Source organism: Carcharhinus amblyrhynchos, chromosome 15 (genome assembly GCF_965287045.1).
Source record: "Carcharhinus amblyrhynchos chromosome 15, sCarAmb.v2.hapA, whole genome shotgun sequence".
Taxonomy (NCBI): Eukaryota; Metazoa; Chordata; class Chondrichthyes; order Carcharhiniformes; family Carcharhinidae; genus Carcharhinus; species Carcharhinus amblyrhynchos.
In genome coordinates this window covers 68,464,171-68,491,693 of record NC_137338.1, presented here as the reverse complement: position 1 = coordinate 68,491,693, position 27,523 = coordinate 68,464,171, and the positions used below count along the sequence as shown (strand labels likewise).

Here is a 27,523-nt window from a genome sequence, read left to right as displayed (position 1 = left end):
GAAAAAGACAATGTTGTCGAGGAAATTACTGAGATACAGGCTATTGGACTAGACAGGATTGAAGTTCATAAGGAGGAGGTGTTGGCAATTCTGGGAAGAACGAAAATAGATAAGTCCCCTGGGCCAGATGGGATTTATCCTAGGATTCTCTGGGAGGCTTTGCAGAGACTTTCGCTTTGACCTTTAGGTCATCATTGTCTACAGGGATAGTGCCAGAAGACTGGAGGATAGCAAATGTTGTCCCCTTGAGCCTTATTTCTGTTGTGGGCAAAGTTTTGGAAAGGATTATAAGAGATAGGATTCATAATCATCTAGTAAGGAATAACTTGATTAGGGATAGTCAACACGGTTTTGTAAAGGATAGGTCGTGCCTCACAAACCATACTGAGTTCTTTGAGAAGGTGACCAAAGAGGTGGATGAGGGTAAAGCAGTTGATGTGGTGTATATGGATTTCAGTAAAACATTTGATAAAGTTCCCCACGGTAAGCTACGGCAGAAGATACAAAGGCATGGAATTGAGGGTGATTTAACAGTTTGGATCAGAAGTTGGCTAGCTGTAAAGACAGAGGGTGGTGGTTGATGGGAAATGTTCATCCTGAAGTTCAGTTACTAGTGGTGTATCGCAAGGATCTGTTTGGGCCCACTGCTGTTTGTCATTTTTATAAATGACCTGGATGAGGGCGTAGAAGGACGGATTAGTAAATTTGCAGATGACACTGAAGTCGGTAGAGTTGTGGACGGTGCGGAAGGATGTTGCAGGTTATAGAAGGACATTTAAAAAGTGAAGTGATTCACTTTGAAAGGAGTAACAGGAATAGAGAGTATTGGGCTAATGGTCAGTTACTTGGTAGTGTGAATGAGCAGAGAAATCTCGGTGTCCATGTGCATAGATCCCTGAAAGTTGGCACCCAGGTTGATAGGGTTGTTAAGAAGGCATACGGTGTGTTAGCTTTTATTGGTAGAGGGACTGAGTTTCGGAGCCATGAGGTCATGTTGCAGCTGTATAAAACTCTGGTGCGGCAGCACTTGGAATATTGCGTACAGTGCTGGTCGCCGCATTATAAGAAGGATGTGGAACCACTGGAAAGAGTGCAGAGGAGATTTACCAGGATGTTGCTTGGTATGGTGGGAAGGTCTTATGAGGAAAGGCTGTTTTTGTTAGCGGGAAGAAGGTTAAGAGGTGACTTAATAGCGATATAAGATGATCAGAGGATTATTTAGAGTGGACAGTGAGAGCCTTTTTCCTCGGATGGAGACGGCTAGCACGAGGGGACATAGCTTTAAATTAAGGGGTGATGGATATAGGACAGATGTCAGAGGTAAGTTCTTTATTCAGACAGTAGTAACAGTGTGGAATGCCCTGCCTGCGGCAGAAGTGGACTCGCCAACATTAAGGGCACTTAGATGGTCATTGGATAAACATATGGATGATATTGGAATAGTGTAGGTTAGATGGGCTTTAGATTGGTCTCACAGGTTGGCACAACATGGAGAGCCGAAGGGCCTATACTGTGGTGTAATGTTCTATGTTCTATGATAGGATTCAATGAAATAAGATGGATGGACGCCCATAGAGAGAATAAACAGCAGTATAGGCCTGCTGGACAGACAGGTCTGGTTCTGTGCTGTAAATGCTTTGTAACTGAGGGAATAAATCCTAAATCAGAACGCCAAGATCTGTTACAATCAGTAGTTCAAGGTAGGCAGGAACTAATGTGGGTGCTGATTTAAAATGTCCATATATTCTCTAGGCAGCACACATTGAGAGAATCCCCACCAATACTCTGCAACAAATTCCAAAAATGGATTGTTATTGCAAATTACTTTCACTTTTTTCCTCATTAAAAACAATGAGTTTAATGTCAACATCCCCAGATTAAGTAATACACTAGAATACTTAAGACAAGCTAATAGATAACAAAATTTTCAAACATCACTTTATTCTAACATATTTTTCTAGGTCTAAATGTGTTCAGCAGACCAAAGGAATACAGGATTTAGGCCATTTAGCCCTTTGAGCCTGCCCTGCCATTCAATAAGATCATGACTGTTCTGACTGTGGCCTGAATTCCACTTTCCTGTCTGTCTCCCATTAATCCCTGACTCCCTCATCTATAAAAAAAGTATCTAATTCAAGCCTTGAATAAATTCAATGACCTAGCTTCCAGTACTTGCTGGGGAAGAAAATTTCACATTCTAATAACCCTCTAAAATAAAACATTTCTCTTCAAAGTGAGACCTCTAATTCTTAAACTGTGTCCCTTAGACCTAGTCTCCCCCACAAGACGAAACATCCTGCTGGTGTAAAATGTTTTTGCACCACAAACATGTTTAAAGTACAGTACAGACTTTATTCATGGCTTTTAGTGTATTAAGTATAAGATGCATATCGATCAAATACCTTATTAAAAGAGCAAATGTAAGGTTTAATTCTAGCATGGTTTACACACTACACAGTGCTCTTTCCTAGCTTATCATGAAAGTTATTCTGAGAAAACATTTACTAATGTATATCTTTTGAAGAAATCCTTATTCAGTGGCTCATAGGTTACAGCCAGTTAATCACATAAAATTCAAAATTACATATGCTTTAAAATAGGTACAATGATTTTATGAACGGGATACAGCTATAACTTAGATACAAATGTCTCTGCTTCAGCTAATGCAGTTGGACCACAGTTGTGTTTTGAACTAGAACACAAATCAAAGTTAATTAAGAAACTAGAATTCTGAGATAAAATAGAAAATGCTGGAAAAACTCAGCCATATGGCAGCATCTGTGGAGAGAAAGTAAGTTAGTGTTGCAGCTTAATCTTTCATCAGAACCGTTTGTTTTTGGGTTCAAATAGAATCCTGCTCTTCTATTTCATTTTCCAATTTGATTCAACAACCCAATCTAAATGTGTTGTCACCAACACTGTAAATACCAGAAAGCACAAGAGTAAAACGATCTGAAATTTCTCACTCATTACTTAACATCTTTACACCCAAGCATTTCAAGTATTCTATCTAACCTAAGGGAGATATTATCTATGTCAAATTTTTGCTGCTAACTCACATGCTTTATGCTTTTGAAACATTTTGTCAAAGTTGGCATCATAGTCTGACATATAATCATTAAACAACTAATCACAACCAAATAGGTCAAATGTTTTCGGCTGAAAGACCCCTTTTCCTGATCAGTAATCATGAACCCCACACCTATTTAAATTATATTACTATGAATACTTGTAACAAAAAAGTTCTGCAAGCAAAGAACGTCTTAATAACTCTTTGAAGGAAATGAAGATTTATTTAAAAATACCAGTAAAATTGATATGTTGTGTCTCATTGTATCATTTATCCACATTTGATAGCTGACTGTAGTCAGGAATCTGGGGCTGAAAGCAGTTGGGGGTCCGGGGATAACCGCAATCAGGGGCCGACGGAGGTCCGGGGACAACTGCAGTCAGGGGCGGCCGAGGGTCCGCGGACAGACCACAGTCAGTGGACGATGGCAGTCGGGGACAAAGGCAGTCCAAGGTCAATGGAAGTCAGGCGAAACCATTGAAATCATTCTAAACGTTTTTCAAAATCTCATGATCATCTTAATTATCCAGTAACTGGAGGCCGAATACAACAACGCAAGTCTCCAGTGCATCCTTAATATGATAAAGTGTCCCAAGGTGCTTTGCAGGAGCATTTTCAAACAAAATATCATACCAAGCCACAAAAAGAGATATTTGGTCATGTAGTAGTAATTCAGCCACACTACTTCTCATCACCAACACCCTTGACTGTGCACCAAAGGAAAAGGCCACTCCCATGGCTTACAGGCAGGTAGCCTTCATCATCGGTCCAGGTAAAGCTACAGGCTTAAATACCACTGGCTGCTTCCCATTGGGCGAGCCTCTGATTGAGCTGCCTTATCGAACATACACCACAAAGCCCACAGGTAGAACGATTAATGATTCTCTGTGGCCTTCATGATCATCATAACATGTCACATGATCAAAAGCTTGGTCAGATGGTGTGTTTTAAGGAGTCTCTTAAAGAAGGACAGCAACACTCAAGAGAGAAAGGGAAGGGAAATTCCAGACCTTTGGGCTTAGGCAACTGAGGGCAGGGCCATCAACAGAGGAGCAATTAAAAACGGGGATCTGCAAGAGGCCAGAATTCAATTTGTCCAGATATTTGACAGAGTTGCAGGAGTGGCAGCGATTTCAGAATTGGGGAACAGCAAAGCATGGGGCAATTTTTAAAGAAGGATGAAATTTTAAAATCAAGACACTGTTTAATCGGAAGCCTAATGTAGGTAAGTATACAGGGGATCGGTGACTAGGTACTCAAATTCTGGAGGGGCCTGAACCCAAAGCCTTCAGATTAAAAACTGACTATCGATGGTAAAGGTCTGACATCACTTAAACCCAAAGAAATCTTAATTATGACAATGGACAAACACACAGAAGAAGCCTAATGTAGGTAAGTATACAGGGGATTGGTGACTAGGTACTCAAATTCTGGAGGGGCCTGAACCTAAAGCCTTCAGATTAAAAACTGACTATCGATGGTAAAGGTCTGACATCACTTAAACCCAAAGAAATCTTAATTATGACAATGGACAAACACACAAAAGAAGCCTAATGTAGGTAAGTATACAGGGGATTGGTGACTAGGTACTCAAATTCTGGAGGGGCCTGAACCCAAAGCCTTCAGATTAAAAACTGACCATCGATGGTAAAGGTCTGACATCACTTAAACCCAAAAGAAATCTTAATTATGACAATGGACAAACACACAAAAGAAACTGCAGCCGGAATTTTACTGGCACACCTATATCAATTCCGGAGCCGGACAAGGTTTGAAGAACAGCATTTTCCATTGGCCTTGGGTGGGATCATATGAACCTCTAGCAGACATGCCAGTAAAATTCTGCCCTGTGACTTTTTTTCTGAACTGTATCAGACGTAGCTTTGTGACTTTAAAGCCTGCCTTTTTAACCAAATGTATTCGGTCATTCATCCTGATTTGAGGGATGCATTCTTTATTTCAATATGGATCTGATTTACTTTTGATTTGGTCTTTGTCCTTTATTATGCCTCCAATCCACTGAGGATATTTTTCCACGTCAAAGGCACTATATAATTGCAAGCTGTTGTTGACAGGAAAACGACCTCCGTCCCACAAACTCTCTGCTACAGGAACACTTGTATCTGCCTCTGGTCCCAGGTTATTATACACCCAAATAACAAGAAATTAACCCACTCCATCCCTAATTAACTTGTGCTCTAGCCTCCAAGTTGTAAATAATTACTCCAATCATCTGTCCTTTGTCTATTCCCAATCCTATTCTCCATATCTCAGAACATTCCAGAACTCCTTGTCTGCATCACCAGAGGATTTCTATTAAAGTAAAATACTGTTGGTTCCAGAGCTAATAGACTGTACTTTTTAAAAGCAATTCAAAAGAAAGCAAAATCTTAGACAAATAAGAATTTTGAGCCAATCCTAATAAAGAAGCCCTGTGAAATTTAACTGAACAGTTTATATTAATACATACCACACTACAGTCATTGTGGTTTGAATTACATTAAAAAGTACAATGTCTTACTCAAAGAAAACACAAGGCTCTTTTTATTTGGAGAGGAAGGGCTATTCTTCATTTTCTTCACATGAATGCAATGTGCAAGTAGTACAATAACATCCATGAAGTTATTTACATTATGTTTATAAACAAATGAAAAAGCTTTGCCAAACTGATATACCTAAAAATTTAATTCAACTAAATGTCACATACTAAACCTTCAAATTTAATATGGATATACTCCTCTGACCATATTTATAAAGAGAACCTTCTCATACTTATCACAACCCCCACTTGCACCCTGCTACTCCCATTGAAAACACTGCAGTACCACCATTGTTGGGAGAGTTTAATTACATTATAGCAAGTTTACACAGTGAGTTCCGTTATCAATGTTGACGGAAGAATCAGTAATAGAAATAAAAAAAACGCTAGAAATTACTTGAACACAAGGACTGAATATATCTGTACTTTGGTCAAATTAATTCTCAGTATCTAAGCCCACTTCACATGCAGACCACTTTGAGAAGATTGACAAAAATGAGATTCATTAAAATATGCATCAACTTGGTCAGCACAAAAGCCTCTGACATATCTGGCATTCACAATTAAAATGAAACTAATATATGTTGCACAGCAAACACACACACACCTGTGGTACAGGGCAGGCAACACCTTGAACTTATTTTTGAATTTTTTCCAAAGGAACTGAATTTACAGCTCGGACTTTCCTTTGACGGCACCCAACTTTACCCAAACGGCAGTCCAAACAAAACAAAAGGGGATGTCCACCATGGATAAACCAGCCAGGAATTGCTGACTGACCTGGTGTGTATACTTGGACCATCTTTAGATTACCAACTTTCTTCAAAATGATTATGTGGAAGATGAGAACCTTCCCCTTTATGTGATGCTTTGTCAGGTTAAGGTATATTTTCTTTGAAGTTGTCTGGCTGGCTACTTGCCAGTGGCCCAGTAGCTGGACCTTTGCCTCTGGCCTGACTCCCGCTGCCATGGGGACGGCCGGCTTCCATCGGGGCCGCTCCCTAGCAACCGAGCCTAGCAACGGGCAGCCGAGCTGCGGCCTGGCTCCTCACTACCACCTCCACAGCCTGAACCTTACCTTGCTCCTAATCTGCCCGGAGGTGGACACTTTCCTGATGAGTTTCTGCGGCCCTTCGTGCTCCCCATCGCTATCCGAGGACTCATCCCCGGCGGCTCCGACCGCCTGCTGTTGTGCGGCCCCGGGCCCCAGCCCCGCCATCGCTCCGGCCGCCGACGCTGCCTTCTCGGATTCCTGCAAGTAGAGGAAAGACCTGGCGTGAGATTGAGCCGCTTTCCTGTCAGCCCCAGCCCAGCGCGGAGCGGCGCCTCCGGGCTTAGCCGCCATGTTCCTGCCGGACTCTGTTCAAGGGTGAGAGAGAAAGTTCAGTGAAAGAGATAAACAGAGATAAAGAGAGGGAATGAAACACAGACAATTCAGAGCGAAAAAGGAGAGAAAAACTGAGATAAATAAAGAGGAAAAAGTGTACAGAGTAACATAAACAGAGACAGATAAATATAAACAAATAGAGAGAAAAACAAGAGAAAGAAACAGGCAGATAAATACAGCAAAAGAAACAGAAAAAATACAATGATAGAGATAAACACACAGAAATAATTCCAAGGGAAATAGAGAAAAACAGATAATACAGAGATAGAAAGTGAGGAACACAGGGGAGGGATGGGGAGAGGAGAACACAGGGAGGGATAGAAAGTGAGGGACATGGAAAGAAACAAGGAGAGATATTGAGAAACACAGGGAGAGTTGGAGAGAAATACAGAGAAATGGTGAGACAGGGAGAGATGGAGAGGAACACGGAGAAAGAGAAACACAAAGAGAGAGAAACTTGGGAGATAGAGGGAAGAAAGAGAAACACGGACTGAGAGAAAACACTGGGAGAGCAAGAGAGAAACAGGAAGAGAAGGAAACAGAGAAGAGAGGAGAAAACATGGAGAAAGAGAGAAACACGGTGAGATGGAGAAAGAAAAACACAAATGAGAGATGGATAAACGCAGTGAGATAGATAAACACAGACACAGAGAAAGATTAAACAGAGATAAAGAGAAACAGAGAGCAAGATAAACAGAAATAAAGCGAGAAAAACGGAGAGAAAAACTCAGAAACGGAGAGATAAAAACAATGAGAAACAGAGAAAAATAAACATGGTGAGAAACAGAGAGAGATAAACACAAAGATGGAAAGCAAAAGAAAGTCCAATGAGCTTTGCACATGAGCAGTAGGAAATAGCACAGCCAGAGTGAGTATGTGTGTTCTTGGGAATTTGGAGCACAGTGGGAATTTGGTGCTGAGGGATAAGAGGTGCTTCTTTGGCTTTCTAATTTTTTAATCTTAAGAGAATGGTCTTGCTTGGCTGCAGGAGTACAGGCTACAAGGGAGAGAACTGATTGATAAATAGTGGGTAAGGTCAGGTAAGTATTTATAACTTTAATCGTGTATAATTTATAAGGTCTTTTGTGGTTCATGGTTTAAAAGGGTTATATTCTGTAGTAACAAGGACCTAGAGTAATTGATATTATTTGATGTTAAGCATTTCCAAAAGGTTTAATTTAATAGTGGAAGTCATAGCAGGAGAGCTCAGCTGGGGTGTGCTCCTCACGTTCAATGTGAGAAATTGGAAACATTTTCCAGTGCTCGGGGCCAGGAAGTGTCCCCAGATGGAGCTCCTGGAAACCTGAGTTTCAGAGCTAGAGCATTGGCCGGGGACATTGTGGAGCATCTGCAAGGCATCTACAGAGAATATCATGGATAGCATGTATATAGAGGTGATCAGACTGCAGGCTCAGAATCCATAGGCAACAAGAGAATGGATGTCCACCAGGCAGAGCAAGAGGACCAGGCAGGCAGTACAAGAATCTCCTGTGGCTACTCCCCTGCAAAACAGATATACCACTTTGGATACTATTGAGGGGAATATTCACTGAGGGGAAAGCAGCAACAGCCAAAGTTGTTGCACCACAATTGGCTCTGCTGCACAGGGGAGGAATAAAAAGTGGGAATGCAATTGTTACAGGGTATTCACTTGTAAGGGGAATAGATAGGCATTTTATTGGCTGCAAATGAAGCTCCAGGATAGCACATTGCCTCCCTGGTATTAGGATGTCTTGGAGCAGTTACAGGATATTCTGAAGGGGGGACAGTGGACAGCCAGTCCTTGAGATACACTATAGTACAAATGACATTGGTAAGAAAAGGATGAGGTCCTATAAACAGAATATAGGGAGTTAGGAAGTAAGTTGAAAAATAGGACTTCAAAGATAGTAAGCTAAAATTTATTATTAGTGCTACATGCTAGTTAGAGTAAAATAGCATGATACAGTGGATGAATACATGGCTAAACAGATGTTGTGAGGGGGAACATTTCAGATTCCTGGGACACTGGAACCAGTTCTGGGGAGGTGGGACCAGGACAAACTGGATGGGTTATACCTGGACAGAGGCAAGACTGATTTCTAATGGGAATATTTGCTAGAATGGTTGAGGAGGTTTTAAACTAATATGGCACAGAGGGCAGAAACCTAGGCAAGGGGTCAGAGGAGGGGAAAATCAAGGACAATAACAAAAGGCAGGGATAATAAACAAGGAATAAGAACAGACAGAGAAATCAAGGGCCAGAAACAAATAGGGCCACAGTGAAAAATGGTGAGAATGGGACCAGTAATTTTAAAAAGACAGGTTTTGTGCCTTAATGCACAGTTCATTCACAATAGAGTGGATGAATTAATCTGGCACATAGATGGAAACACGTAGTTGGCATTATAGAGACAGGGTTGCAGAGTGACCAGGGATGGGAACTGAACATCCAGAGTATTCAAACTTTAGGAAGGGCAGACAAAAAGGAAAAAGCGGTGGGGTTGTGTTGCTGATTGAAGAGGAAATTAATGCAATAGTGAGGAAAGATATTTGCTCCGACTATGTAGAATCTGTCTGAGTAGAGCTGAGAAACACTAAGAGGCAAAAATGTTAGTGGAAGTTGTATGTAGACCCCTAAACTGTTGTGGCGATGTTAGTAATGACATTAAATAGGAAATCAGAGATGCACGTGATAAAGGAACATCTGTAATTATTGGTAACTTTAATCTGCATGTATATTGGGCAAGTTAAATTAGTCACATTACCATAGAGGAAGAATTCCTGGCAAGTATCCAGGATAGTTTTTGGATGAATACATTGAGGAACCAACTAGAGAACAGACTATCCTGGACTGGGTATCGTGTAAAAAGAAAAGAATAATTGGCAGTCTAGTTGTGCAAGACCTCTTGGGGATGATTAACGATAATATGATAGAATTCTTCTTTAAGGTGGAGAGTGACATAGTTGACTCTGAAACTAGGGCCCTGCATCTTAATAAAGGAAAGTACAATAGCATGAGGTGCAAGTTAGCTATGATGGATTGAGAAACGTTACTTAAGGGATAATGTTGAATAGGCAATGACAAACATTCAAAGAGCAAATAGCTGAACTGCAACAATTATTTATGCCTATCTGGTGCAAAAGTAAAACAGGAATGGTGGCCAAACCACTGGCTACAAGAGAAATTAGAGATAAATTTAAATCCAAGGAAGAGGCATAAAAATTGGCCAGAAAAAAACAACAGACCTAAGGACTGGGAGCAGTTTAGAATTAAGTAAAGGAGGACAAAGGAATTGATAAGAATGGGAAAATAAAGTACAAGTGTAAGCTTGCAGGGAATATAAAACCTGACTAAAAATTCCTATAGGTATGTGAAGAGAAAACAGTTGATGAAGACAAATACAGTTCCTTACAGTCAAAAACAGAGGAATTTATAATGGAGAACAAAGAATTGGCTGACCAACTAAATACATACTTTGGTTCTATCTTCACATAGGAGGACACAAATAATGTACCAGAAACATTGAGGAATACAGGGTTTAATGAGAGAGAGGAACTGAAGGAAATCAACCTAAAGTAGAGAAATGGTGTTAGGGAAATTGATGGGAATAAAGGCTGATAAATCCCCAGTATCTTATAATCTACATCCCAGAGTACTAAGGAAGTGGTCCTAGAACTTGTGGATGCATTGGTGGTCGTTTTTCAAGATTCTATAGAGTCTGGAACAGTTCTTGCAGATTGGAAGATAGCTAATGTAACCCCATTATTTAAAAAGCAAAAAGGGAGGTAGTGAGAAAACAGGGAATAGATGGATAGAAGACTGGTTGGCAGACAGAAAACAAGAAGTAGGAATAAACAGGTCTTTTTCCAAATGGCCAGCAATGACTATTGGGATACCAAGGGATTGGTGCTAGGACCCGAGCTGTTAACAATACATATTAATGATTTAGATGGGAGAACAAAATGTAATACCTCCACATTTGCAGATGAAACAAAGTTGAGTGGGAGAGGGAGTTGTGAGGAGGATACAGAGATCCTTCAGTGTGATTTGGACAAGTGAGCAAATGCAGGACAGTTGCAGTATGATGTAAATAAATGTGAGGTTATCCACTTGGGTAACAAAAATAGGAAGACATTATTATCTGAATGGCAAGAAATGGAGGGGAGGAATGTACGAGACCTGGGTGTCTTTGTACACCACTCACTCAATGAAGGTAAGCATGGGGATGCAACAGGTGATAAAGAAGTCAAATGGTATGTTGGTGCTCATAGCAGCAGAGATTTGAGTACAGGAGCAGGGATGTCTTGCTGCAATTATATAGGGTCTTGGTGAAACCACAGCTTTCATTGTGTGCAGTTTTGGTCTCCTCATCTGAGGAAGGATGTTGTTGCTATGGAGAAAGTACAGTGAATGTTTACCAGACTGATTCCTGGGATGACAAGACTTGACATATGAGGAGAAATTGAATTGGTTAGGATTATATTCGCTGAAGTTCATAAGAATGGGGGGGGGGGGGGGGGGGGGGTGGTGGTGGGAGAACTCATAGAAACCTATAAAATTCTAACACAATGAGACAGGGTAGATACAGGAAGGATATTTCTGGTGGTGAGGGTGCCCAGAACCAGGGGCCATCATCGAAAGATACGGGGTAAACCTTTTAGGACTGAGATGAAGATAAATGTCTTTACCTAGCGAGTGGTCAGCCTGTGGAGTTATCTACCACAGAAAGCAGTTGATGCCAAAACATTGAATATTTTCAAGAAGGAGTTTAATATATCTCTTGGAGCGAAGGGGATTAAAGGATGTGGGGGAAAAGCTGGAACAGGCTACTCAGTTGGATGATCAGCCATGATCGTAATAAATGGTGGAGAAGGCTCGAAAGGTCAAATGGCTACTCACTCTTGTATTCTATGTTTCTATGTACTTTAAGCAAAAGATGAGAAACTTTGGCAGATTGCTATGTTATCTGGTGGCTCTGGCATATGTTATCATGGGTGACAGTAACTGGAAGCTGAATTTGTACCCTAAGATTTTATTTTCTTGAAAACATGCCAGTACCTTTATTGTGTTCCTTTCCGAGGCAAAGTTTATTCTGTCTTTCCATTTTTTACACTGCTGCCTGCAATCCTTTTCCTGTGCTGTCCTGTTCTTCCTTTCCTCAAGCTCCACATTTAAACCTCATGCATCTGATAACTTTAATGCTTTTCTTTATGGTATCAGTCACAGCTTGTTAGTAGCACTCCAGCCCTTAAATCAGAAGGCAGTGGTTTCAAGACAAGGGAATGCTGTGCTATCAGAGGTGCTTTCGTTTGGATATTACATTAATCTGAGGCTCCTTCTGCCCGCACAGGTGGATGTGAAAGAGCCAATGGCCGTATTTCAGAGAAAAACAATGGGGTTCTCCCTGGTGTCCTGGCCAAGAATTATCCCTCAATTAACATCACAAAAACAGATTACCTGATCATTGTCACATTGCTGTTTTGCGACACATTACTTCAAAAAGCACTTAATTGACTTGTAAACACTTTAGGATGGATTTTGAAACATGTGATATAAATGTAAGTCTTTTCTTTCTATATTCTATATATCAATCTCTCTCGACTGTTTTGTTGCCCCCCCCCAGCTCCTATTGTTGCATGAGATGTGGACTCATTAATTAGGGAGGACAGCAGGAACTGTGATATGGATATGTAGGTCAATAATACTGTCAGAAACAAATCATTCAGTATTACTTTCATGACTAGACCTATTTACTTGAAATATTACAGTTGAATTGACAGACAAGTGAAATAGCTCTTTCTGAATACTGATCCAATTTCAACCATCATATATTATTCACATAGGCACCTGGTTCACAGACCATCTAAAGATAGGAAGGATCATAGAAACAGATATAGGACATTCAGTCCCTTGAGCCTTTTACACAATTCAATTAGATCAAGTTCAATATGTATCTTAACTCAATTTACACGTCTTGGTTCCATAGCCTTGAATATGTTTCAATCTTCAATTGACACCCAGCCTTAGCAACTTTTGGTAGGAACCAAGTTCCAGATTTTCACTCTACTTTGTGTGAAGCAATGCTTCATAACATCATCCCTGAACTGTCTAGCTCTCAATAAGGTTCAGTTGCCTCGTTTTTGACTCCTCCACCAGAGGAGGCAGTTTCTCCCTGTCAACCCTTCAAGTCTTCTAATCATCTTAAAGATCTCTTAATTTTCTATACTCAAGGGAATATTATGCTTGTTTATACAACTTGTCCTCATAGCTTAACCCTGTGGTAAGGTGGCCCCTTTAAGGGGCGATCCTTTGCAGGCCTATGGAGCGGCTGAATAAAAAGCCAAGCCAATTGGAGGTAAGGGCGTGCATCCTGGGATGAGGAGGACCTCCAGTTAGAGCCGAGGAGGAGGAAAGAGTAGGCCTGTGCATGTATTTTGTTGGACTCTTATCTTGTATTTAGTTATGCTAGTTTATTAAACTCTTTGTTGTTGGAGCCACATTGAGTTGACTCCAATTGTTACACTGGTGACAACTGGTAGATTGCAGTACACAGATATTTTCTATGTTTCTAAATGGAGAGAGAGAAACAGAGGTAGGCATAAACAGTGAGTAAGAGATAAAGAAAGAGAAACAGACTCACAGATACAACAGAGGAAAAGGAGAAAAACACAAAGACCAAGATACAAAAACTGCAATTGGCAGTGTGCATCAGACGCAAATATATATGTGCAGAGGTAATTACAGATACACTGCTGAGGGGAAAAAGAGAGCATAAGTGGTGCAAAAAAGTGAGAGGCAGAAAGATTAATACAGAACCTGAATGGGATATTGAGAGACAGACAACAGACACCAAAGGAAAAACAGATAGTAAAAATAGGAGACATACGTGTGCAAAGTGAGAACATGACTAATGATCACATTCTTAGAGAGGAATGCACTGAGTGAGGGAGAAGCACATAAAACAGACATATGCACAAGAAAAAAAACTACAGAAGCACAAAAAAGATGAAGTGAGACTCAAACACATGCAAGGCGCGAACTTACTGGAACTCTGGGGCAGTTGATCAGCATGGCGAGGCTGAAAAAAAAATCATATCCTCCCGACCCTGTTTTGCTGGTGCAAACAGCTTCACTCCCAGAAAAGGCATGAAGCCTACTTAAATAGAATTAACTATATTTACATCTAGATAGTGAGTCCAGGATAGCTGCTTCCAGGCAAGACATCACATCAGCGAGAATTACTACTGCTCTACAATAGCAGAGATCAGAGGCTCAAGTGGTTGGGGCCATGGCCACCAGGCAGCGTCAGCAAAGTGCCCACTTGGTACTCTGGCAGTGCCCAGTTGGACACTGTAAATGTGCCACGGGCAGTGTCAAGGGGACCTAAATGGGGGTGCAGCTTTGACAGGGGCGTATGTGCAGTGATGGGGGTGGGCTTATGCAGGGAGGTAGCACTGTAAGGGGGCCATGTTCAGGAGGTGGAGGTTATGCAAGGGGGGATGGTCTGGTGCAGGAGTGGATCATGGGGAGGGTCCTGATGGGGGCATGTCGGGGTCTGCCAGGGGATTCATCCTGTTTCCCCGATGTCAGCGATCTATTGATGTTTGGGGAGCGGGGATAGCAATACTGCTAATGATTGGCATGGGGGTGTCCGGTTACCATGTTGGAGGGGTGGGGATGGAAGGAGGTCTCCTGGTTCACTAGGAGGTTGGGGGTGCCCTGCACAAGAGCGCCTGAGCGCTCTGAAGCTCACTTCACCACAAACTTAGGGTCTGCCCTCCCCACACTCCATCCCCAGCTGGCATTAATCTCCTAACAGTCAAAGAAACTGACAAGGGTGTGGGAATATTTTCGATGAATTCATCGAAAAGACCAGTATGGAACACTCCTGTTTTCACAGGAGTTTTTGGGGAAAATTCTACCCACACTAATTCACTCACACACCTTCATTCACTTGTGCACACATACCTGCGTACTCATGCACACACATTCACTTGCACGCACGCGTGCACACACTGACACACACTTGTGCACTCATGCACATACTCATTTACTCGCAGAAACACATCCTCACACACACTCATTCACTTGCATACACATGAACCTCTGTGCACATACTTGCACACACATTCATTCGTATACACACACAAAGGCACATGCAGAGACAAAAAAAAAAGAGACCCAAAGAAGATTGGAGACACAGTCTGAAAGAGGCATAGACAGTGAAATAGAGACAGAAGCAGACATGCAATAGAGAATATTATGCTGAGCAGCAGTGTGATAAACACAAAATAGGATGTGCTAAAATAAAAACACAGGTTAATAAGATATACAAATTGCACAAAGAAGGACTTCCAAAGACAGAAAAACTCTCACAAACACACTTAAGAGGTGTGTATGGAATGAGAACTATTCAGACACATACATACAAGAGAGACATATGCACAGGCATTTATTTTTATATGATTCTTTCAATATGAGAAAATATCCCAAACTGAGCCAAGCCAGGAAATATTAGATGTGGGTTATAAAGAAGTTCTTAAATAAAATAAATGTAGAAGTTGATAAAATACATGGAAGGCAGGTAACGGAAATTGTGAAAACTAATGGCACTGGATGGTGCATAAGAGACTGGAGTCAGAGGTACAGATAATTTGGGAGTGGGGGCAGTGCTGGAGAGAAACGGAATGTGGCAATGCAGCTGTTAAAAAGATCAGTACGATAGAGGCAATTTAAACATGAGAATGAGAATTTTAACTTTGAAGTGCAGGAGACTGGAAGTCAGTGTAGATCAGAAAGGAGGGAATAATGAGCAGGCAAGGGAGAACCTGAATAAAAGGACTTTGCGTAAGTTGAAGTTTGGGGGGGAGATGATGAACAGCTGGTCAAGAGAACTTTGGAATGGTTACTTCTCTAGGTGATAAAATCATGGATGAGGCTTTCACAGCAGATGCAGTGCAGCGAGGCAATGTTATTACAAGTAAGTTGTTTTCTAAGGTTATGGAGTTGGAGTTTCAGTATAGGTTCGAATAGGATGTTGAAGTTTCAGATAATCTAATTGAACAGACAATCTAATGGAGCTTGAAATGTGAATGGGGAGAGCATACTGTTGATGGCAACTGTATACATTTCTGACAGAGTCTAAAGACATCAGCTTCAGTTTCCCAATGAATTATTGGAGGAAACTGCAGCTCATTCAAGTCTGGAGATCTTACGATAGAGATTATGGAGCGATCAAGTGAGGAGGTGGAGATCTGATAGAAGGTCAGGAACTTGAAATGTTAACTCTTGTTTCTTTCTCCAAAGATGCTTCCTAACTGCTGAATATTTCCAGCATTTTCATTCTGGAGAGGCTAATTTATTAGCATGTAGAACCTGCAGGTCTAGCTAAGGAGCACCATATGATTGAGGATAAGGAGCCCAGGAATGGATCCTTAGTTGGTAGAGGTAGAAAGCAAAGCCATTGATGGAGATCCTTTGGCTATAATCTGATGCTTGGGTGGAACCAAGCAAAAAGAAATCCATAGGGTTAGACATTAATGGAGAGCTATTCAAGGAGGATTTAGTAAATAATATCTTGCCAGTCCTCATAAAATGGCCGATTCCAAATAGTTTGTAAAGAATCACCACTCTTTTTAGTCACTTCAAGTCAAACTTTAATTTTGAGAATGACAAGGATCCTGGAGAAAGACCATGAAACAGACACAGCCAGTGAATGAAATGCATGTCCATGGTACCAACCTGTGACCCTTGCCAAGCAGATGTTTAGGAATGCACCACTTGCAAGTTCCCCCGCAAGTCATACACCATCCAAACTTGCAAATATATCATTGTTGCTGGGTCAAAATCCTGGAACTCCCTTTCAAACAACTCCATGGTTGTACCCACACCCAATGCACTGCAGTTCAAAAAGGTGGCTCACCACCACCTCAAGGGCAGTTAGGAATCAGAAGCAAATTCTGGCCTAGCCAGCAATGTCCTCATCCCATTTAAAAAAAAGAAGACATGGAGAAATACATGTGCGAGACACAGATTTTGACATGGAAAAAGAGAAATAGATTAAAGATCACAGTGTTATTTGAATGATAGACCAGAAGAGTGTGAGACACAACATCAAGAGACAAGCGTTGGTGAGCATTCGCACCTTACACAACTGTGAAACACCCACATAGTTATTTTGTTTTTATTTAATTGCATGTTTGATGCATATTGAAATCTATCTGCAAATTGAACAGTTTCTAAACTAAGCTGCTAAGTAATCTGCTGTTTGCCTAACGTACAATGCACACTGGTCCATTAGCAACACATCCCACATCCACAGATCTTGGGAGTAGTTTGGCCACAACCAAGATCAAGATTCTGCACGTGTCATTTATCCAGTGAAGCCCACAAAACATGCCACACTCTACTTGTCCCATCAAGACAATTCCAACCATCAAGCAGTGGCTGGCAGCTTTATCTGGAGCATAGCAAACAGTTTCAGGGTCCGGTGGCAAGCCTATTGCTCACAATCTAGTTAATGAGTTGAACTGATTCCCAAAAGTTGTTGGTCTTCCAGTGCACACCTGTCCATAATTGAATACTGCAGACTGGCACATTCCAGTACTAAGTGCTGAGAGACATACAAAAGCTTGGACCAGCCACAGAAAAGGGTCAATGGAAGGAGTCCCATGGGGGGATAATGGCACTTTACAATAGTTACCCAGAAGTTAGAAGTTTAATTCTTCAAACTTTTTCTGGGTAACTATTTGTATAACACAGCCAAAATCATCCAAAGTTTGTGAATTAAATCACATTTTTGGATGGTTCTTCGCTTTGTTCAATTGCCCAGTGAACTTTCATTCCAGGACAGTCCAAGAAAGAGATTCATTCCCCCACCCACCCACTCGACCTGCCAAATCAGATTCTGGGAACTTGGACATTATAGCCCACACTATTGTGATGCAACAAGTGTGACGCAAAGATTTTAGTGAGTGATAAGGATAAGAATGAGAAATTGAATATGCATGCAAAATAGTTCTAACTTTGCATGAGGCTAAGACTAAGCAGGACAAATCTACAGATGCCTTCACGGAAGACACACCACTGAGTGGTGCACAAAACAGAAAATGCTCATGACTTCCCACATTCTATACATTAACATATTGTAGAAATTGGAAAATTCCACTCTGAGTGCTCACAGAGGCAAGGAAAACAGCAAGCAACTCACAAGCTTCTCAGCTTGGTTTTCCCTCCAATTAATCCAGCACTGTGCAGGAGAAATGTGAAGGCATGACCCCCATTTGAAGGGCGGGGCAAGAAAAAGCCACAGCCAGAAGCCCCTGCTACCACAACATACAGAGATCCCCCTTCTGCAGACATAGGGTACCCCCACACACACAGGAAGAACCGCAATGCCAGGGACTTTGCCAGGATACTGCATTGGCATGTCTCTCTTTCCCTGGGGATATAATTACTTGTGTGCCCACAGTGGCTTCACTTTGCCCGTCTGCAATTTTTGAAAAACAGTTGTTAACTTCGTTAAATGTACAATGGCTCAGTAGTTAGTACTGCTGGCTCACAGCACCAGGCACCTGGGTTTGATTCCCGGCTTGGCTCACTGCACGTTCTCAGTGTTTGTGTAGGTTTCCTCTGAATACTCCGGTTTCCTCCCACTATCCAGAAGACGTGCTGGTTAGGTGCAATGGCCGTGCTAACTTCTCCCTCAGTGTATCCGAACAGGTGCCGGAGTGTGGCGGCTGGGGGATTTTCACATACCTTCATTGCAGTGTTAATGTAAGCCTACTTGTGACGCTAATAAATAAACATAATCATCCCCCAACATTTTTTAAGTTTATGGTGGGGAAGCCCAGTCATTATATTAAAATTTATTGAAATTAGGATCCAACCTTCCAGTACAGAAACCTTGTTATGTCAAGGATGAGAGGTGGAAAAAATTGGAAAACAAGGTCATAGTGGTGACATTTTTGTTTTCTGAGTCTCACGAGTTTTGTGCCCACGTTGCCATTTACAATCATGGCAAACACAGGCAGCATATTATATCAATATGCAGACAAGTAACTGTCACCTTATAAAGTAAATTTATTTAAGTGCAATGACATAAAGAGAAAAATGGCACCACGCAGTGAACCTCAATCATAGAGGAATGGCAACACACACAGTCTCAGTGTGGGGTCATCACAAACACATGGTGACAGTCTCAGTGTGAAATCGTCATAAACACACATACTGTCTCCATGTGCAATCATCACTAACAGATATTAGAACCATAGAATCCCTACAGCATTGAAGGAGGCCATTTGGCCCATCCAGCCTGCAGCGACAACAGTCCCTCCCAACCCCGTAACCCCACGCATTTACCCTGCTAATCCCCCTGACACTAAGAGGCAATTTAGCATAGCCAATCCACCTAACCTGCACATCTTTGGACTGGGAGAAAATTGGAGGAAACCCACACAGACACGGGGAGAACTCCACTCACACAGTCACCCGAAGTCGGAAACAAAACTGGGTGCCTGGCACTATGAGTTAGCAGTGCAAGCCACTGTACCACCGTACTTCCTACAGTGGCAAAACTGGGTGGGATTTTCTGGCTGCGTTTGCCCTGAAACTGGAAAATCCAGCCAAAGATCAATAGACATTTTCATGGTCTGCCCTTTGTCCACTACGATTCACGTGGCAGATGGAATGGAAAAATTCGCCCCACTATCTCTGCGAAATCATTACAAAGTAAGAAGTCTCACAAAACCAGGTTAAAGTCCAACAAGTTTATTTGATAGTAAATCCACTAGCTTTTGGGGTTTACCCCTTCGTCAGGTGAGTGGGACCCACCTGACGAAGGGGCAAACCCCAAAAGCTAGTGGGTTTACTAACAAATAAACTTGTTGGACTTTAACCTGGTGTTGAGACTTCTTACTGTGTTTACCCCAATCCAATGCCAGCATCTCCACATCATGAAATTACAAACACATACTGTCTCACTGTGATGATAGCATACTAATGATATACTATGTTTAAGAGGAATTTTAAAATTTAGCTTTTTTACAGACAGTATGTCTGGAAGTAATGCAGCTCTGATGCTGGAAGAGCAGGATAACTACTCTTTTTAGCCATGTAGTGTTTACTAAGATAAAGCTGATGAACATTTGTTCACAAAAAAAGGTCTCCTGGGGTTTTTTGATTTAAGAAATGGATTTAATTAGGTTGATTGACAGGGTCATGTGATAATGTGGTTAATGGGGGACAGGTTTGTAGCACAGACACAGCTTTTAGTTCTGGTTAGGGTTTTTTTAAAGACAGGTCTGCAAGCTGCTATGAAAATCAAAATCTCAAGAAGTTTTGACACTGTGTACACTCCTTATTGCAAGTGGACTTTTGAGTCTAAGAAAATGTTGCTTATCTGGAACTGAAACAGTGATAAGTTAGAAATTATAGTTACTTCCTTTCATTTTTAAATATTGTTCAACAGTTTGTGGTTAAGCTGTTTCCTTTGTTAGTGATATTTAAATTGTGTTATGAATAAAGTTTGTTTTATTATAAAAGATCCCTAAATTGTCAGCAAAATTACTCCTGGAGCAAAGCATTCTATCTTCACGTTTATGCCAAAAGTAGAAGAATGTTGGGGTCTAGCCTGGCTTCATAATATATCTTGGGGTTCGTGTCGAGGACCCCATTGCTCAGTGTGAAATCCTCACAAACACGCAGTGAACAAAGTCACAGTTTTGGATCATCACAAACTCATGATACACTAACTGTCTCAGTGTAAAATAGCACAAACACACATGCACTGGGGGCAACCTTACCAGAATTTGGCAGAGTTTTGGTTCCATTGAGAAAAACGAAATGTTACGATTTGGTTTTCTCTCCAGATCTTACCACACTGTCAGAAAAAAAACAGCTGGGCAAGTCTCATGCCATCATGCAGGGGGGTGGGGACTGAACATGCAAGCAAAGCTCAGCTGCAGAGATCGTGGCACCATGTTGAAAGGGCACCCTGATTGGAACATGAGTGATTGGTACTATCCCCCAGCCATGGAGGTCTCGGGGCTCACCACACCCGCTAATCAAAGTTGGTATTCACCATCCACCCCCATGATTGAAGTTGGCATTACCCATCCCCCACCAACAATCACTGTCATTCCCCCTGTCCCCCGATCATTGGGGCCCTTCCTCCCACCACCACCCCCCCCCCCCCCCCACCCCAATCGACACAGTCCATTCCAGCAGCCTCCCAACAGACATTGCTGGCACTCCCAGTTCCCATGTCCACTACCAGTCACAATGACACAAAATGAATTCCACTTCTCCCCCACCCCATGGGGCTACCACTGGGGTCTGCCCCTGGCACTGCCCCTTGGCATAGATTGGTGCTACATGATTTCATGGGCATGCCAACCTGTGCAAAGCAGCATTGCAGGGCCCTATCCATCCATGTTCCTTTTTCCCTTGCGGCTATACTCACCTTTACGCTTCCAGGGATGTACCTGTTGTAAATGTTGGTGGGGTGGGGGCGGCGGTGGTGGATTAAACAAAGTATGTAAATCAGGTCCCCGTACATTGTGGGCATGAACCTGATCACGTCACCAGTGAGGGGCGGTGAAAATTAGAAGTCACGATCTCACTGACAAGATCCATGACTTCCACATTTCACGCTTCTTGAGCCCAAGCCGACAATTTTGCAGAGGGTGAGAGAGTGGGCACAAGATTCCACCCACTGTCACCACGTGCAATCACCACAAACACACAAAGACAATCTCATTGTGAAATCACCACAAACGCACACTGACTGGCTCTGTGAAATCATCGCAAACACAGTGAATGTCTTAGTGTGAAATCCTCACAAGCACACACTGTCTCAGTTTGAAATCATCACAAAGGCTGAAGGCGCAATCTTATCGGCCGTTCATGCTACGCTCCCACTGTAGCGAGGTCAGAGAATTTGGCACCAAGCTAAATCTCTGTTCACTGCAGTGAAATGAGAAAATCCTGCCAGCATGAACGGCCATAACATTCCAGCCTGAATGTCTCAATGTATAGTCACCACAAATGCAGACTGTCACAGTGTGAAATCGTCACTAACATACATTGACTGTCTCAGTGTTACGTTACCAAAAACAGACACTAAATGTCTCCAGATGAATTAATCACAAACACACAAACTGTATCTGTGTGAAATTATCACAAAAATACACTGGCAGTCTCAGTAAAATGAAGGAGATAGTCATCGACTTGAGGAAGCATAGTGGAGGAAATAGCCCTGTCTATATCAATGGGGATGAAATGGAAATAGTCAAGAGCTTAAAGTTTCTAGGTGTCTAGATCACCAAACTGTCCCGGTCCCTCCACACCGATGCTGTAGTTAAGAAAGCCCTACTTTCTCAGGAGCCTAATGAAATTTGACATGTCTGCTATGACGCTTAGTAACTTTTACAGATGCACATTAGGAAGCATCCTTTCTGGTTGTATCACAGCTTGATATGGCTCCTGCTCTGTCCAAGTCTGCAAGAAACTACAAAGGGTCATGAATGAAGCCCAATCCATCACACAAACCAGCCTCCCATCCATTGGCACTGTCTTCACTTCCTGCTACCTCGGAAAAGCAACCAGCATAACCAAGGACCCATGCATCCCGGACATACTTTCTTCCACCTTCTTCCTGCAGGAAAAAGGTATAAAAGTCTGAGGTCACATACCAGCTGACTCAAGAACAGCTGCCATCAGATGTTTGAATGGACCTTCCTCATATTAAGCTGATCTTTCTCTTCGCCCTAGTGATGACTGTAACACTATATTCTGCACTCTTGCCTTTCCTTCTCTATGTACAGAATACCTTGTACGGAAGAAACAATACTTCTCTATGTACAGAATAATACGCAAGAAACAATACTTTCCACTGTATACTAATATATGTGACAATAATAAATCAACTCTGTGAAATCATCTTAATGCACACTCAGGGTGCAATCTTACCAGCCGTTCACATCACAGCTGCAATGAGGTCAGAGAATTTGGTGCCTAGCCAAATCTCTATTCACATGGGAAAATCCCACCAACATGAACGGCCATAACATTTCCACTCTGAATGTCTCAAAATGTGTAATCACCACAAATGCAGACTGTCATAGTGTGAAATCATCACATACTACACATTTAATACTGAGATAGTCAACCATCAAAAACAGACATTGAATGGCTCCAGGTGAATTGATCACAAACACACATGAACAGTATCCGTGTGAAATTATTACAAATGCACAGACTATCTCGGTGTAAAATCACCACAAACACACACTGTGGGCAGGATTTAATGGCCTTGCTCGGACGTTTGTCTCTTCTGGTTGCTGTCGTTGTGGCCTCTGCATTGGACTTCTTACTGCCTCTCCACCTTCCCTCCAGGATTGGGAAGATCAAACTCAATCTACTGCAGAATTGTCTGCCCATGAGCAATTCTGCGGGCGCTACTCCCGTGGTGGCATGGGGGTTGCTGAATCCTGTAATCAAATAACCAACAGGAGAGCTTGGTGCCTTTTGAGGCTGTCGGCTTTTTTTTTCAACCAGCTGTTAAAATCTGGACCTCTCCGCAAAACCGTTCGATGATGGATGGTATGGTATCATCCTGACATGTTGAATCCCATTCGACTTCATGAACCTGGTGAACTCCTGGCTGGCAAAAGACAGTCCATTGTCAGGATCCCATGTGTCAAAAGCAGGTGCAAAGTTTCTCTACCATTATTGTTGTGGTCACTGAAAACATCCTATGGACGTTCATCCACTTGGAGTGGGCATCCACTATACCCAGAAACATAGTGCAGCTGAATCCATGGTCTACCGAGCCAGGGAAGCTGCTGGTAACAATTTTTGTTTTACTGGCATTTCTGGCACCGACCCATGTCTGCATCCACTCTGAGCCACCAAACATAGCTTCTTGCCAACATCTTCATTTTGGATATTTCTGGCTGCCCATTATGTCATTCAGCAGGCCTGACACAGAACAACCATTCGTGCCCCCAATAGCAGTGTACCATCTTCTACTTCATGAAGGGTGGAGTTGGGATAGTACTAGTCTTTCTAATTGTTAGCACTAATTGTTTAATATTTGTGAGGACTAGGTACTTTTGCATCCAAAGATGTATATTATGTGCAGCCACTGGAAGAGTATCAGAAAACTCATGGTCATTACCATCTCTTCTACTTGTGATACATCAGTCGGGTATCTGCTAAAGGCAGCCTACCTCATGCGTCGGCAATTCAGCCTCCTGGCCAGTGTTCCAACTGATAGTTGTAGGCAGCCAATAATAACACCCAGTGCTGGATACAAGCCAATATTATCAATGGCACTGCCTCGTCACTCTTAGTAGCCCCAGTAGCAGCTTGTGATCGATGACAATCACAAATTTCTGCCCATAAAAGGTACTGATAGAATTTTTTCATTACAAATATTATCATCTTTTATCTTTTTTAATTATCTTCTTTTTAATGTGGGCACACTTTCTTTCGACTGTAGCCAAGGTCTTGGGAAGCATATGATCTTGTGCATTCCTGTCCATTGTGCTACCTATGTGCTAATACGGTCCCGATATCGTACAGAAATGCATCTCAGGTCATCACTAACTTTTCTCTAGGATCGTGTGTGCTGAGACATTCAACGATGAAAGCTGTTGCTTTATTCTCTTAAAAGCCAGATCTTAACCATTGCCAAACTTGATCCTTTTTTAACAGTTGATGTAGCAGAACCAAGCTGGAGGCATGGTTTGGCATATATTTTCCGTAGTACAGCACCAGTCTTACAATAGACCGTATCTCCTGGATGGAGGTGGGAGCCTCTTATTGCCCACACCAGGTCCTCGAAAAGATGGACACTTGACATGTCCACTTTATAGTCTAGATAGTTCACTTAAGGTACCAGGAAGATGCATTCCTCCCTTCTTAGGTACTTTAAAAATGACTAAGAACTTCCTCCAGGTTCTGTAGTTATTGCATCTTTGTTTTACCTGTAACGAGAAATAGATAAATGGCCACCTGGGGTAAACCTTGTAACATATTCTCCACTGTTCTCTGGAAGCTTGAGCAGCTAATGATACCCCAAAGGTAACCTTATATATTGATAGATGCCCTTAAGAGTATTGATTGTGGAATATTTCTGTGAATCCTCATCCAGCTACAAACAGCATGACTCATATCTAGTTTTGAGTGTAAGAATTCCCCTGCCAACTTTGCATATAAATTCTCGATCTGGTGAATTGGGTATTTGTTCAGCTGTGAAAAATGGTTTGTTATTTGTTTAAAATCCCCTCAAAGGCAGACTGAACCACATGGTTTCAAAATAGGCACCACCGGTGTTCCCCGTTCACAAACTGGACAGGTGTTATGATACTTCCTGTTCCAGTCTTCAGATTTCTGTTTTCGTTTTTTCCCTTAAAGTAAATGGCACTGGGTGGGCCTTGCAAAATTACAGGACTGCTTCCTGATTGACATGCAAGTCCTTGGCTCCTTTTATAGTTCCTCGACGTTCCTGGAAAACTTCAGGGTATCTGAATGGGACTTCAATCAAGCGGCCATTTTTTAACTGGAAAATGTTTACCCAATCCAAGTGGATTTCTCTCAACCAGTTTCATCGCATGAGGCTTGGACCAAGTCCTCCCCTATCATTAATGGTAACCAAACCAGTTGCCTTTCTTAAGAGACAGGAACAAATGTTGTCCCCACAATTCTCAGAGATTCCCCTGTATAAGTCTTGCTGATTTCTTGATTAGAATTGGAGTTCAGTGCGAATTTTACTGAACACTGATTCGTTGACCACCAATACGGCCGCACATGTACAGACCTCCATTAATACTGGATGTCCATTTAACCTTACAGTTTTCTTAATTGGGTCCAATTTGGACATTGCTATGTAGTTTAATTGTTCCACTTCGGATGTCAGTGGATCTTCCAGGGTGTGCACTAGACACAGCTTAAATATCTTTTTCAAAATCTACGTCTTGAAAGCTTGCTTTGCTGTTCTGATTCCACATACCGGCAACAGTTACAATATCTTGCTCGACGGGATTCTGAAGGAACTGTTGACTTTTTGGCAAAACTCAGCTCTGCTTTGGGGCTCTACTGGGGGCAGACCTGGGTTTACTGTATCCAAATACAGGGAGGCTGTGCAATCGCCTGTCCTCAAACTCAGTCGAACTAGCATGGGCGTCCACTTCCATCAGGATACTTTGCAACTCATATACTCCACTTAGAGCATTTTCCAACAATAAGGCCAGCTGTAGCGCCTGTTTGAAGTCCAGTTGGGCTTCAGCCAATAGGCATTTTTAGATAGTTACATTATTTATCACACATACCAAACGGCTTCTATGCATCACATTAAGCATCAATCTGAATTCACATGCTTCCGCCAGTCATTTCAACCTTGTTAGGAAATCTGTAATGAATTCCCCTCTCTCCTGGAGTGCTGAATAAAACCGGTATCTTCTCAGGATCAGAAGTGGCGCAGGGTCATAATATTCCCTCACTAGTTCTGCCAATTCCTGGAAGGTTTTGGTATTTGGTGCCTCCAAGAAAATTAAGCTGCAAATAACAGCAAATGGTGACAGTTGACAAGCGATCAGAAGAATGACCTATTGCTTTCCATCTGCTACAATGTCATTAGCACTTATAAAGTCATGCGTGCATTCCACATATTGGGCCCAGTCCTAAGCAGCAGGGTCAGAAGAGTCACAGTTTCCTGAACAGAGGAATGATGCCTAAAAATGGCTTGCCCAAAGTGAAGCCAGCTGTTAATCAACAAGTTCCTTAGGGTCATCCTTTTGCCTTGTTGACACTGAAATAACTCCTCAGAGCTCCTTTACCAGATTCCTTTTATTTACAAACTTATCTCCACTCTTAAGAGTGCTTCAGGTACAAAATCACAGTCAGGTATGCCAGGAGAACTAACATTCTTCATTATATATACAGCTGAGACTTCCTGACTGGGCAGGCAATCATTACCTCAATCAGGGAGCTTATACTCCCAGAGGCCCACCTTATGGGCCTTGTTGAGGTCATTACAACACACTGACTGCCTCAGTGTGAAATTATCGCAAATACTGTCTCAATGTGAATTTACCACAGGCACTGAATGACTCAACGTGAAATCACCACAAACACACGTTGACTGTCTCAGTGTGAAATCACCAAAAACAGACGCTGAGGCCGAAACTCTACCACCTCACCCACCACAGAATCAACTTGGGTGAGGGTCCAACAACGGAAATCTCTGTTGACCTCGGGTGAGATGTCTCGTCCAAGTGAGGCCACAAAATCCCGCTACAAATGTCTGAATATGAAATCACCACAACACAGACAGACACACCGTGAAATCATGACAAAGACATACAGGCTGTCTCCATGAGAAATCATCACATACATACTGACAGTCACAGTATGAAATACACCAGACACTGAATGACACAGTTTAAAATTATCACAAATGCACACTGACAATCTCATAGAATCATACAGTGCAAAAGAGGTCTTTCAGCCCATTGAGTCTGCACCAACACATGTGAAACA

General features: G+C 42.1%; 1 protein-coding gene across 3 annotated transcripts in view; it reads right to left on the bottom strand.

Moving 5' to 3' along the window:
- dgkh (diacylglycerol kinase, eta) overlaps positions 1-27,523 on the bottom strand; it is a 522,666-nt gene that overhangs the window by 487,589 nt on the left and 7,554 nt on the right. For 2 of the 3 annotated variants that reach the window (XM_080204137.1, XM_080204139.1), the window contains exon 1: positions 6,688-7,052. In XM_080204137.1, the coding sequence (XP_080060263.1) occupies positions 6,688-6,954 (267 nt within the window). In that variant the 5' untranslated portion in view covers positions 6,955-7,052. Of the gene's footprint in view, positions 1-6,687; positions 7,053-27,523 lie in introns of those variants that run through there. The other variant, XM_080204138.1, reaches the window with a different exon arrangement.